This window comes from Ambystoma mexicanum, chromosome 4q, assembly GCF_040938575.1.
Source record: "Ambystoma mexicanum isolate Mex_15411 chromosome 4q, UKY_AmexF1_1, whole genome shotgun sequence".
In the NCBI taxonomy this organism is placed as follows: Eukaryota; Metazoa; Chordata; class Amphibia; order Caudata; family Ambystomatidae; genus Ambystoma; species Ambystoma mexicanum.
This window is the reverse complement of record NC_090928.1, coordinates 42,269,636-42,284,574: the sequence shown is the minus strand read 5'-3', so window position 1 is coordinate 42,284,574 and position 14,939 is coordinate 42,269,636. Positions and strand designations below refer to the sequence as shown.

The following is a 14,939-nucleotide window of genomic DNA, read 5'->3' as shown; positions in this document are numbered from 1 at the left end:
GTAGTTTGACTATCTCCTGTATTTGCCAAAAAACAGTATTTTGTTTTTTTCCATATTCAGTTTTAAATAGTTGAGTTTAAAGTAATTGGAGGCATTGTGAAGGCTTCGCTGTAGCCCGCAGGTATTTGGTTGATAAGGGCAGTGTCATCCGCACATAGTAGCGATCGAAAGGGCATCTTCCCCACAAATAACGGGCTTGCTTTTGGCCATAAAGATAAAGGATTAAAATCAGCAAGAAATAAAATAAATAAAAACAGTGCCAAAGAGCAGCCCTGTTTAATGCTGAAATTTGTGGGGAACTCCTTCAAATAAGCCCCCCCCCCCCCCAGAATCCCCTGTACTGCTGCAACAGTTTTCAAATTGCTAATTAAGATCAGACGCAGGAGTTCAAGTGGAACCGTCATAACCTGTAGTTTCCGCCACAGGATCTTCCAGCTGAGTCTAAGGCCTTCTCCAAATCCAAGAAGGCCACATACAGACTGCCTCCCCTCAGCAAGCAATACTACTTGTTAGGCATGATTGGACGTAGTAACCCTGTGGGAGACTATACCAGCCTTGTCCTCTTGGTAATAGGTAATCCACCTATTGGTATAGGTGTGTACTACACAAGTTGGTAGAGTGACTGAGCAGCCAGACCTATTTCAAGAGGGGTAAATGTGAGCTGTTGAGCTGTAGCAGTAAAAGTCACAAATACAAGTAGCCAAATAACACACCCAAGGTATTCTAGTAAAATCATAATTTATTTGTTCAACAGTCAGTTTTAAATTAGCCTTCTTTTGAAAGGGCAATATGGAACTATAAAAATACACTTCATAACACTTCCTTGGATATAAGATAAGCAAGTAGATACCCTTTTGGGGTACCTCACACACACTTCCTACACCAGGAGGTGACTTTATTTGCTAGGACAATGTTTGGCATTAATATATCACTTTTTACATTTAATGCAATTTTGAGGTTGTGGAAAAGTTAGGGAAGGAAAAGGTTAACAGGTTCTCGGAGCATGTGAGTACTTTTCAATCTCCCAATGAAGTCTAGATTAGATCCTTCCCAGCAATACAAGTTCAACTTATGCACCACCTATGAGTGACAGTTTGAACCAAAGCCAATAGGTTAGATGAGTTTGCAGGGAGCCAGGACAGCCAAAGTCAATTGAGCAATGTCTATGGAGCTGAGGCACTTTTTTAGATCGCACAAAAGGTCTTGCACAAAGTTTAGAGTGTTTGTAGTAAAAAGAGTCTTTGTGTAAGGCAATCAACTCTGCAAAAAGCAGCTACTGCAAGTCTCCAGTGAGAACACACAAGCTATCACTTTACTACTCTCGGGAACAGTAGTTTACCAAAGAGAAGGTATTTTAGGCCTTATGAGAAATCCAAAGGATTTCTCTTTGACATTGCACTGGAGGTGCTGTGTGTTAGAATACAAAAGGTAGATGCCTATGGAGTTTGTCATACTCCAAAAACAAAGAAACAGAGTCCACATGAGCTCAAAAATACATAAGGGAGTGAAAAAAAAGGTCTCACTCCAGGATTAAAATTAAAAAGTCCCAGTCCAGCAAAAGAGCTAGGGGTCTCTACCGTTGAAGGGAATTAGCACAGCAATGGGAATTCTCCCTAAGAGTGGTCCCCCCAGACTAAGGGACAGGAGGATTTAATCCACTCCTGGATGAATCTCCTAATTCAGGTGGTCATGCTTTCTGGAGAGACAATCAGCATTTTGGTGATTACACCCTGACCTGTGTTCTATGGTGAAATCAAACCCTTGGAGGCTGATTGACCACCTTAACAATTTAGGATTATCCCCCTTCATCTGCATTAGCCATCCCAAGGGTTGGTGGTCTGTCTGAATTACAAAAATAGATCCATACAAGTATGGTCTAAATGTCTTCAGAAACCACACAAGGGCAACACACTCTCATTCGATAGTTGCCCAACTTGTCTCACAATCCTTCAGTTTCCTACTGATGAAACAGATGTGGTGTTCCCTGCCTTTCTCATCCAGTTGACTCAAAACTGCACCTATCCCTGTATTGGAAGCATCTGTCTGTACAATGAAGGATTGGTTGTAGTCAGGAGCTCTCGCGACTGGAGCTTGACAAAGGGCTTTCTTCAGACCTTCAAAAGCCTTAGTGCACTCCTCATTCCACCTGACCTTCATGGGGAATTTGGTTGAGGAGATAACATTCAAGGGAGAAGCTATGGTTCCATAGTTCTCATTGAAGTTCCTGTAGTACCCAGTGAGACCTAGAAAGGCTGTCACTTGGGTTTGAGTATAGGGGTGGGCCAGTCTTGTACAACTTGTACTTTGCTAGGTAATGGCCTTATTTCACCTCCTCCTACCTCATGTGCAAGGTAGAACACTTTGGTCTGACCAATTTGACATTTGCTAGCCTTTATGGTCAGATGGGCATGTTCAAGAGCCTGCAAATATCCAAAATGGTAAAAATGCTCTTCTCAAGAGGGGCTCAAAACTGCAATGCCATGCAAGTATGCGATGCAGAAGTCCTCCATCCTATTCAGAACTTGATTCACCATCCCCTCGAATTTAGCAGTTGCATTTTGGAGTCCAAAAGGCATAACCATAAACTTGTAGATGCCTCCTGGGTTAGAAAATGCAGTTTTCTCCTTGACATGGTCTGTCAGAGCTATTTGCCAATAGCCTTAGGTCAGGTCAAATCTACTGAGGAACTTGGCTGAACAAAGTTGGACCACCAGCTCATCTGTCCTCAGTAAAAGATGGGCATCAGTCATGGTGACTGCATTAAGAGCTCTATAGTTCACACAGAATCTCAACTCTTTGGATCCTGCCTTTGGCACTAGTACAACTGGACTAGCTCATGGAGTTGTAGATTGTTCTATTACCCAATATCAAGCATCCTCGTAACCTCTTCCTTTATGTGTGATCTTACATGGTCTGTTATTCTGTAACCCCTGCTTTTCACAAGGAGACTATCACCAGTGAGAATGTCATGCTGGCCCCAAGGGGTCAAGCCTGGTGTTGGTGAAAAGAGGGAGGCAAACTGATTTAACATAGCCTTGCACTCCTCCTGTTGTTGCACAGTCTGATCTGAAGAGAATTTTACTCCTTCAATGTTCTCATCTGATGTTTGTCCCCTAAGGAGATCGGGGAGAGGCTCACTCTCCTCCTTGATCAGAGGCTAGAAGCAAAGCTTCTATTTCTGGTCTGGAGACATAAGCTTTCAGACGGTTAGTGTGATCGACCCTAGGGGCCTCCTTGGGATTGCCCAAGTCCACTAAATAATGGACCTCTCCATGTTTACCCACAACCTTGAAGGGTCCAATCCATTTGTCCTATTAAGGCCCTCTGCCTTGTAGGTACCATAACTAGAACACGCTGGTCTGGAGTAAACTCCACCATGTTGGCCAGAGCCTGACCTGCTTTCAAGTTATCAGAAGCTTGAGTGCCGTTCTCCTCCGGAGACCTAGCACATGGTCAGTGACTCTCACTGGCTTGAGGGAAGGAGCACTCTCCAATTCTTCCTTGAGTACGGCCAAAGGGCCTCTAACAGGATGACCATAGAGCAGTTCAAAGGGACTGAAGCCAACCCCTACCTGAGGGACTTCTCTATAAGCAAAGAGAAGGCATGGCAGTAGAAGGTCCCACTTTCTTCTAAGGGGTTTCTCTAAAGCACCTATCATGCTCTTCGTAGTTCTTTTAAACCTCTCTACCAATCCATTGGTTTGGGGATGGTAGGTGGTTGAGAACTTGTAGGTCACTCCAGTTTTTTCACATGGTTTGCATGAAGTTGGACATAACATTTGACCCCCTGTCAAAGATGACCTCCTTGGGGAAACCAACCCTGGTAAATATACCAAGGAGGGCCTTAGCCACTGCTTGAGCAGTAATAGTCCTCATAGGTATGGCTTCAGGTTACCAGGTAGAATGGTCTACCACAACAAATACAAATTAGGTGCCTGAAGAAGTTGGAAGGTCTAAGTGACCAACAATGTCCATCCCCACCCTCTCAAAAGGAACTCCCACCACTGGGAGGGGTACTAAAGGTGACACATTCTTGGCTCCACTCTCTTGCCAGAAGTCTGACAAGTGTGACAGCTCTTACATAACTTTTCTACATCAGACCCCATCTTGGGCCAGTAGAAATCCAGAGATAGCCTCTCTTTGGCCCTCTTGAAACTCAAGTGGCCATCTAGAGGGATCTCATGGGCTAACTGTAAGAACTGGAGTCTCACCTCCTGGGGCACTACAGTCTTCTATAGTCTCCTGGGGTGGGTGAACTTAGTAGGTTCACTGTAGAGGAGGCCATCCTCAGGCTTTGCGGTATGGATTATGAAACGAGAACCGCAAGTTGCACCCCCACAAAACATGCAATCTGACAAGATCCGAACCGATGAAAAATTCTTAAAAGAAATGTCATCCACGCCAAGTGATTGTTTGAAAGCGCTTACAAATGCTCTTATACAAGTTTATATTTCTGTTTCAAACCTTTAAAAGTGCAGATCAAATTCAATTGTCTATGAACAAATGCCACCACGCTGTCTGTGCCAGTTTTCATATGGGGTTATAATCACAGGATTAGTACCCAGTTTCAGTCGCTGGTCTGATTTATTTTTTCAAGAAATTACAATGTTAAATCATAACTAATGTCCAGTAGATGACACGTGTTTCGGCATATAGCCTTCTTCAGAACTCGACCATAGGTAGTTCAAACATTATCCACCTTGTATGCAAAGGTAATAATCACATTCCATAAGTGCCACAATAATAGTAGTCTGACTATTGTGACACTTATGGAATGTGATTATGGCACTAGCCTCTTGGTCCACACCAAATTACAATACATATCTGACAAGCAAAATAGAAATGGTATAGGAGCACATATGCACCCCTGTCAGACTGTTTTTGAGTAGTGAGAATGTTTGCCATTTTTGATTGCCCTGAGTCGGGCGAGAGCCAGCTGGAGTTGCCTCAGACATGTAAAGCTTGTTGGGTTTCCTCATGCTTCCTCAACCTTGTTCATATTTCTCATGCAATTGGAATTCATGCTAATGTGGTTGGTACTCTAGTTGCCTTCTAAACAGGCCTCACCAGTTATCTTCAAGGCTGCTACCTGAGCTATGACTTACCTCCTCTGTAGAACAAATTAAAATGCCTTCCAGACTGTCGCATTTCCTTACCCACTCAGATAGTTATGCAATGCAAGGAGAATGAGACCTAATGTAACACAAATTTACTGAACACTGTAACTCATACAGATTTAAAGCTTCAGTACCTCCAGTCATTTGGCTTTCAAATGGATTGTGTCCTCAAATGTATTCCACATCTTTGACATGTAATTTCCACAGCTGTGCTGCTTCGGAAATTTTTCGGCAGGGGGCCGTCCTGTGTCGATAGCCTCAGGTCGATGTCCCTCGAAGGCCTCCGCTGAGGGCGATGTCACCTTATGTTATAAATAGGCTGCACGGCGCCTGTAGCCCCAGCTCTGTTTTTTCCGCAAACGTGTTTGCTTCGAGAACTCGGCACGCCTTGTGTATTCTTCATGACTGTCTTCTTCATCTACCCTAACGACTATGTGGTCTGGCTGTAAGACTTGCCGGGACTGTAAGTCTAAAATGTCGATTACGGACCCGGACCGCATTTGTTTGTGGTGTCTGTGCGAGAGTCATGACACCAAACACTGTTCGAAATACTAGTCGGGAGCGTAAGGGGAAGTTACAGGTAGGTCGGGGTGCTAAACCCAGTAAGTCTCCAAATTCTGCAAAAGGGATGTCCACCGACGATTCGAGGGGTGACTCTCTCGTTGGAAGGAGTCCCGGAGAACTCAATCCCGGAGTGGGTCCCGCCACTAGTCCTCCTCCTCTAGGCACTCCCGGAAGTTGTCACTGGTCGCCTTCCCCGTCCTCGTCGGATGATGGCGCTGCGAGGAAAGTTGCTTGTCCCTCTAAGTCCTCGACTCCGGAGGAATGGGAGACCTTCAGGGAGCAGATGCTGGCGATTTTTCAATCCCAGGGCAGAGTTCCGTCCGCGCCTTCGGAAGAAGCCGGCAGTGAACAGTCTCGGTCTGATGCTCGCACGCCTTCGGGCCTGGGTTCTAGGTCCCGTTCGGATAAGGTTCAGGACACCCAGAGATGATGTGCTAGATCCAGGTCTCGGTCTTCGTCCCCGGTGAAACTTCAGAAATCTGGTAAGGGCTCGAGGTTGGTGTCGATCGGCACCGTGTCCGTCTGATATGGACACCGAAGCTTTGCCTTCACACCAGCCCTCAGTGCTGTTGTCGACGCCAAAGCTATTTGGGGCATTTTGACTGGAATTTGCAGATGGAGGTCTCTAGTACTGTGGATCCTCCAAGGAAGGCTAAATCCAAGTCTGTGAAGCCTGTTAAGGAATCCAGACCCACTTCTGTCCCTAGGCATGAGTTCTTCCTTTCTCTGGATGATATCTATGAGGATGAGGCGAGGTCAGATTTGGAATTCGACCCTGTTGAGCCTGATGTGGTTCCTGTCTTTTCTGGGGACAGTCAGTTGGAAGAGTTGCGCAAATCACTCCATGATGACAGTGGCTTTGACACATCTCCGGAGGTGGCGTTTAGCAGGCCTGAGCCTGTGGCTCATGCAGAGTCCGCTTATCGGAGACTGATGGCTAGGATTACTGAGTATCTTGGTTGGTCTAGTCCTCCAGATGCATTTGTTCAGGATGACTTTCCTGATATTTTGGATCAAGGTCCGTCCACTGACCTGGTGTTACCTTTTCATTTGACTTTGCAAAAAAGGGTGGCGGCTGCTTGGCAGATCCCGGAATCTCTTCCAGTGGTTAACAAATCGTTAACTAACAAGTACCACCTTTCAAGTAGCGACCACAGCTACCGATCCACTCAACCCACTCACAAGAGTTTGGTGGTTCAGGCGGCTATGGCCACCTCGAGGCAGGCTGCATACCCTACCATCCCTCCTGATAGGGACGACAAGCGCTTCGATGGTTGGGCACGCAAGGTGTTTTCTGCAGGGAGTATGGCTCTGAAGTAAGCCAACTCCAATTGTGCCTTAGCAAGATTTTCATACACTCTGTGGAATTGCGTCTTTCTAGCGGCTGAGCTTTTTCCCGAGGGGGAAGAAAGGGATGGGTTCCCTTGCTCTCGTGCAGGATGGCAAGGATGCCATGCGTGAATCCCTTCAGTCTGAGTTGGACACGGCCAACAGTGTTAGCTGCGAACACCGTTAAACGCAGGTTTGCGTGGTTGCGGAAGTCGGGTTTTGCTCCAGATGTACAGGCCTGTCTTCAGAACATGCCCTTTGATGGCTCTCATTTGTTTGGCAGCAAGGCTGACTAGAGCCTTGAGAGGTTGCAGACCTCCAAGGCTGCTGCTAAATCTTTGAGTGCAGCTTGTGCGTCAACCTCTGACTTTTCATCCTAGGTGGTTCCTTTCGTTACTACTCCTCTTTTGGTAGGACAAGAGGAGCCAGCAATCAAAGGGGTCAACGAAGAAGTACCTGTGGTGGTCGGGGAAATAGAGGTGCCAAAGCCGCTCAAGCAGCTGCCTCTTTGCCTTCAGCCGCTCCAAAACAACTATGAGGCCATGTTCCATTGTTCGCCGGTGGGGGGCAGACTGTCTAAGCATCTCGAAGAATGGCGAGCTATTACTTCGGACGCGTGGGTTCTGGAGACAATAGCCCACGGCTACTGCCTGCCCTTCCTACAGCGGCCTCACGACAATACACCAGGGAGTCTCTCTTTGAAGCATCCGGATCTGCCCATTGTGCAGGAAATCTTAACCCTGCTGGAGAAAGGCACTATAGAACTAGTGCCTGTAGCAGAGAGAAACAAGGGATGGTATTCCCCGTATTTTTTTTTCCAAAGAAAGACGGGGGACTGAGACCCATCTTGGACTTGCGTTGGTTGAACAAGTTCCTCCGGAAGGACAAGTTCAAGATGGTTACTCTTTCTTAGGTCCTTCAGGCCCTTCGACTTCAAGATTGGTTGGTGTCTCCGGACCTACAGGATGCTTACTTTCATGTGCTGATTCATCCAAAGCACAGAAAGTACCTGAGGTTTGCGGGTGGCAGCTCACACTTTCAGTTTCGGGTCCTGCCATTCGGATTGACCTACGGCCGAAGGGTCTTCACCAAGCTAATGGTGGTGGTGGCAGTGTATCTCAGGCAGGGGGGAATTCACATCTACCCCTACCTGGACGACTGGCTGATTCGAGCACTTTCGCCCCCAAGCAAGCTCTGGATCATCTGTCTCACATGCTGGGCTTCTCCCTCAATTTCATGAAGTCTCATCCGACACATTCTCAACAGCTCCAGTACATGTAGCTGTACATCGGGCTGTGTTGGACACATCCTTGGGGAAGTGTTTGCCTCCCAAGTTGAGGGCTCATCACATTGTACAGATGGTGGACAAATTTCAACATGCCGTGAGTTTTCCGGCTTTCGTATTCTTAAGGTTGCTTGGCCTCATGGCATCCTGCATTTTTCTGGTGCCAGAGGCCAAACTGCGGATGAGATCCTACCAATGGGTCCTCAAGATGCGGTAGTCCCAATTCTCAGGCAAGATGTCGGATCCCATTCAGGTTTCACTCTTAGTCTCGCAGGAACTTCTGTGGTGGGCCAGCGAAGGGATTCTGATGAAGGGGTAGCCATTTTCGTAACCTTGGCCGGAGGTGACGGCGGTGACTGACGCTTCCCTCACAGGTTGGGGAGCTCATGCCGACGATCTGACCGTAAGTGGTCGTTAGTCTCTGTCGGAGTCCAAACTCCACATCAACCTGTTGGAGCTGAGAGCCATCAGTGCGGGGGAAGAGTGTCCTGATATGTCGGACAACACAGTGGCCAGGCATTTTCTCAACCGAAATAGGAGGAACAGGGTCACTCCCGTTGTGCAGAGAGGCAATGCAGCTCTGGTTCTGGGCAATCCAGCAAGGAATTTCACTCTCGGTAGTTCATCTGGCCGGAGAGGAGAATGCGGCGACGGACGCTCTGAGCAGGCAGAGCACATTCTCTCACGAGTGGGAGTTGGCTCAGGAAGTCCTTCTGGAGATCTTCGCCCTTTGGGGAACCCCACAAGTGGATCTGTTCGCGACCAGTGCCAACTGGAAGTTTGAGATTCTGCTCAAGGGAATTTCCTGAGAGGAGCCTTAGGGGACTCATTCGTTGTGGATTGGTCATTCCCACTTCTGTTCACTTTTCCTCCGGCCCCCTTCATTCCTCATGTACTACGGATCCCACATGATCCTCATTGCTCCGGATTGGGCCAGGAGAGCGTGGTACCCGGACCTTCTAGAGATGTCCATCTGTCCTCCACGCTGTCTGCCCTACCGAGAGGATCTTCTCTCTCTCGCACGCGCAAGGGGGGAGCAAGGAGGGTGGGGGTGGGTTTTCGGGGTTCTCCATCCAGAGGTCAAGACTCTCAACCTTCACGCTTGGCTTCTGAAAGCTTGAGATCTAAGGATTGGGACCTCCCGGATGACGTGATGGAGGTGTTGCTTTTGGTCAGGCGACCGGCAACCAAATCCCTGTATGTAAGTTTTGCGACTGGTGCAGAGGACACAATGTCTATCCTTTTCAGTGTTCCATTCCCATGGTTCTGTCTTTCTTGCTTTCTTTGGCCCACAGTGGTCTTCAAGTAGTTACCATTAAAGGTTACCTGGCAGCGCTGTCTATTTTCAAGCGCTCATCTGAAGAATGTTCTTATTTCAAGATTCCTTTCATTTCCCAATTTCTTAAAGGGCTCACTAATGTGTTCCCACCGTCCCTGTTTCAGGTGGCGGTTTGGGATTTGAATTTGGTCTTGAAATTCCTGATGGGTGCGCCGTTTGAACCTTTGCACTCTTGTCCTTTGGGACTGTTGTCTTTCAAGATGGTTTTCTTGGTTGCGGTTACATCTGCTCGCAGAGTGAGTGAATTGCAGGCACTTTCATCTAAGCCACTCTTTACTGTGTTCCACAAGGATAGGGTTATACTGAGGTTACGTCCATCCGTTCTACCTAAGGTAGTGTCTGAATTTCATTTAAGCCACAAAGTGGTACTTCCTGCTTTCTATCCTCCTCCTCATCCTGGTAAGGAAGAGGAGCGCCTCCATAGGGTGGACCCTAGGAGAGCTCTGAGCTTTTATATTTCTAGGATGTCCAGTGTCACAGTGGACAACCAACTCTTTGTGGGGTACACTGGCCAAGCTGTTACCAAACAGACCTTGTCCAGGTAGATTATCCTCACCATTACTGAATGTCACAGATTGGCGGGCAAGGACCCTCCTGAGGGTTTGCGGGCTCACTCCACTAGGGGAGTGGCTACTTCCACTGCCTGCAGCGGGGAATTCCTATTAGGAATATTTGTGACGCAGCTACACGGGCTTCTATCCACACATTTGTCAAACATTACTCCCTGGATACGCTCCATGGTCAAGATATGGCCTTTGGTAAAGCGGTCCTTTATTCTGCCATCTGATTGGGTAACCTACATTTTTCCTCCCTCCATTTTCTGGTTCTGCTTTGGGAGTCTGTCAAAGATGTGGAATAAGTTGGAGGACACAATCCATTCGAAGAACAAGTTACTTACCAACTGGTAACGTTCTTTCGACTGGATGTTCCTCCAACGTATTCCTCATCGCCCTCCCAGCCTGCCCCTCTACAGAATTTCCTATGCCATTGCAGCTTGCATTCCCTCAAGGCTATGTACAGTCAAGCAGGCATTGTGTACGAGCAGGTCACACATTATGGAGGAAAAAACATAAACTGAGGCTACAGGTGCCGTGCGTCCAATTTATAACATCCAGTGACGTCACCCTTGACAGAGGCCTTCGAGGGACATCGACCCAATGCCATCGATGGAGGGCGTCCTTTGCTGAAAAATGTCAGAAGCAGCACAGCTGTGGACATTACATGTCAAAGATGTGGAATATGTTGGAGGAGCATCCAGTCGAAAGAACGTAACCAGTTGGTAAATAACTTGTTCTTCTCATTTGCTTGTTTCTCCATTTCCTTGTTTGCAGCAGAAAGGGAAAGCTCAGCATTTAGTGGTGTGTATGCATGCCTTAATTTACTGGCAAGCCTGTTTGTGATGCACCTGTGTTCACACTCTTTCTGTTGAAAAGTAAATAGTGCCTATCCATTTTATTGCTTTCAGAGTCCAAGAGACCACATTTGACTTGGAAGGAGATGTTCACAGTGGATCAACCTCACTGGTAAGTATAGGATTGCCTTAATTTATATGTATTTGCTGTATATGGTGCTGTAGATCTTATATACTGTGTGGACTGTTCGTGAATCTTCATATTAAAAGATGGCCGCCATTGGTTCAACCAGTGGAGGAGGCAGATTTTGGTGTTGGGGAAGGTGGATCTTGAAGGGGTATTGCCCTTAACAATTAAAGGTCAGCAGCTGCAGGTGAACATTTTTAGTGATAGTTAAAAAACCGACCAATTTGTGTGAGCAACTAAGCATAGTCAAGTCCTAAATAATGTGCCCCCGTGAGATTTCTTTTTAAATAGATGCTATGTACCCAACCGTACTTGGGGACATTTTACACAATGTTCATTGGGCCTCCACATTATAAGCCAGCATTGCAATCGTAAATCACTTCCATCAAGCTGTGCCAGTATTGTTGCAGCAAATCAGGTTGATGTTGCACGCACACTATAACCAGCATTGACATGACAAACTCCATGTATGGTGATAGAACTGGCCTCTGACACAAATGGGCTGTTTAACAAGCACCCGAGGTCCTGCAAGACTTACAAGCGTTTCGAGACCATGGTTGCATTGGATGGGCAATTCCAGCAGAAGTCCCTCTGCCTCCAAAAATAAGTCAGTCATCTAGAAAAGAGAAAGGGAAAAAGCTAAGTTACGAGGGCCCTATGTAAAACCTACAGAATTCCCTACAATGAAGTTCTGATTTGACACACCCCAAGCGAATGCACTACACCAATAAACTCAATGTATACTCTTCAGTATAGGTTTATACATAAAACACACAAACGTTCCAATACACTACAACTGTGTGTGTGTGTGTGTGTGTGTGTGTGTATATATGTATATATGTGTGTATATATATATATATATATATATATATATTTCTGAGGCTTGTGGAATCTGCTTAGATCACATGCTGTGCATAGGCCGACATCTAGTGGAAGCTGTGGAGTATTACAGTTTGTTTTTCGAAACTCGAAAATGGGTGTTGACACAGGGCGTGCCAGTAATACTATCCCTAGTGTGACGTCCACTGTACCCATGATCCCTCACGCGTGTAGGACCCTCAGATTGTTTTTTTCCGCCATACTGGTCGGAAGCATTTCGCGGAGTTCCCTGGCCTTAGCCATACTTTTGCAAAATATTGTTATATTTTCCCCATTCTCCACTCCAATGTCGAGTCACCGAACTTCTACACTTGACGCCGGCCCGGAGAAGAAATCGACCGTCGAGAGCTGCACGACGGATTTGGGCCTCGGAAGGCCTCTGGCCTTGGCCCTGCAAGTAGGGAGTGTGGGGGGTAGACACACTCTTTTGGTATATAGGTACATTCTTATATATTCCTACACTTATCAGCCCGCTGCCACAAGGTGCGTATGGAAGGTACCCCTTTCCTATTCTGCCCCAAGTGCATGCGCAAGTACCCTTGGGTTGACAGACAGGGGGACCACCCCGAGGCGAACTGCAGAGCGTGTAGTAGGTTTAAACCGAAAACACTTAAGGACCGTTCGATCAAGCGTTGGGCCCACCATGCCAGGCGTCAGGAGGCCATGGCAGCGGAGGGCGCCTTCAGCGATGGCAGCGACACCGTGCTTTCGGACGGCGAGGACAACGTGGCGTCAAGAGACAGCCGAGCGCAAGTCCCGACCTCGGACGGTCATCCGGCAAGGCGGCTATGGGGAAGCCCCCAGCGACACAAGCGCTACCCACAGCACTTCCACAAAGCACATGAATTGACTCGACGCGCACGTCGAGTTCTCGGAAAGAGGCACATAGAGAATGGTACGAATCGGTGTCCTCTGGGCGTTCTCGATCTAGATCGCCGCATGACTCCAGTCATCCACTGTTGCCAAGAGTGCCTCGCTCCCCAAGGTAACGGAACTTCGATCGTCGGAAGACGAAGCCGACTTCCATCCCCAGACCGCACTCCAGGAGTCGGCGCCCGCAGACAGCGTAACGGCGGCTCCCGAGTCCCTACCTCCACGTTCGAAAGATAGGGACACTACCCCCGAACCTAGACGCCAGGCGTCGGAAGGCTCCGAAGGGGCGAAAAAGCAGGGAAAACACTCTTCCACCCATGGGGAGGGGGGGGGGAAACAACAAAGGAAGCAGTCTGTCTCCTTCCACACCTCTAAAACATTCCACTCCACATAAACAGACAAGTCCCAGTCTTCTGTTATCCCAAAGACCCCTGCTAAAACCAGTAAGTCTAGTCAGTATAAGGCGGAGAAAGTTCCAGAAAGGGTCATTCCCAGTTCTAGAGAATGGTCTAGTGATGTCATAGACAGGGTTATGTCAAGAATGTCATCATTGGCAGATTTTTACGCAAAAAACCCTGAACACTTTCTCTTATACTCCCGACGGTTCAGCACCCTCAGGCTCTAAGGATCCAATACCTCCAAGTAAGAAGTCCCGGTTTGAAGCTTTAACACGATCTTCGGACCCCTTCTATATACAGCCCTACTCTCAATATCAAGGGGATACATTTTGTGAGGATCCAGATTTGGGCATTTTAAAAGCAACCTTTGATGCCGCGGATAACGACGGCAGATTGATAGCAGAAGGGACTGTTATCAAGAGACACGCTTGGTTATGGCAGTCTGGATTCAAAGCTGAAACCCAAGCATCATTGTTAGATAAACCGGTGGAGCCGGATCTGTTGTTTGGTAAGGCGGTCGAGGACGCGCTGAAAAATGCCAAGGACGAGTATGAGACACTCAAAAATCCCTAGGCCAACTAACCAATAAACCGCCTAATCAGAGAGGGAATGGCAATTTTCGTCGCCCACGCGGACAAAATTCCCACAGAGGATCTAACTATTCCCATGGGCAGGGTACACCATGGAACAATGACCACCAGTAGGCTACCCAGGGTTATGGCAGGGGTAATAAAAGAGGACGTGGTAAAGGTAGAGGCAGCCCCAGTAGAGGTGGTGGCACACCTCCACCAAAACAGTGATGCTCCGTTCAGGGTCCCTTCTCACGCAACCCCAGTAGGGGGACGCATTTCCAACTTCACCCAAGCTTGGGAAGGGATCACATCAGACAGATGGGTGCTGTCCACAGTATCCGCAGGGTACTGCATAGAACTGTTAGAGCGTCCCCAAAACCATCCTCCATGACAAAAAATACATTCTTTGGACCACCAGAAGATCCTCCTCGAGGAGATTGTCAATCTGCTAGCAAATGACACGATAGAACTCGTCCCAAGACACCAGGTAAACAAGGGTATTTATTCAACTTACTTCCTTGTGCCAAAAAAAGATTTGACAATGCGCCCAGTATTGGATTTACGGCCTGCAAACAAGTATGTCAAGCCCCAAAAACTTTGCATGACTACTCTCCAAGAGGTAATTCCCCTCCTAAAAAAGGGGGATTACATGGCAACATTGGACATGAAAGATGCCTATTTTCATATTTCCATGTTCCCAGCGCACAGAAAGTACTTGCGCTTCAAGGTTGCCAGTCGGCACTACCAGTTCAAGGTACTGCCCTTCGGGATAGCTTTGGCTCCAAGGGTATTCACCAAGGTATTGGCGGTGGCGGCAGCACACCTACGCACGGAGGCAATCCCGGTGTACCGTTACCTGGACGACTGGCTCATCACGGGGGAGACCCCAGTAATTTGCAGAACAAACATTCAAAGGACGATTATTAGGGAGAATTCTCTGTTTAGGCTGAATTTCCTAACCTAGTGAGTCCCCCAGCAGCTTTGCTGGATTTTTGGGGTTTATTTTTTTCTCCTGCCAAGACTGAGACTCTTTTACCCTCACTCT

At 47.6% G+C, this 14,939-nt stretch overlaps 1 protein-coding gene across 12 annotated transcripts in view; it reads left to right on the top strand.

Moving 5' to 3' along the window:
* Positions 1-14,939, top strand: part of AFDN (afadin, adherens junction formation factor) — a 2,107,422-nt gene that overhangs the window by 965,323 nt on the left and 1,127,160 nt on the right. For all 12 annotated transcript variants that reach the window (XM_069607417.1, XM_069607414.1, XM_069607416.1 and 9 more), the window contains one exon: positions 11,100-11,157. In XM_069607417.1, coding sequence (XP_069463518.1) covers positions 11,100-11,157 — 58 coding nt within the window. The remainder of the gene's footprint in view (positions 1-11,099; positions 11,158-14,939) is intronic.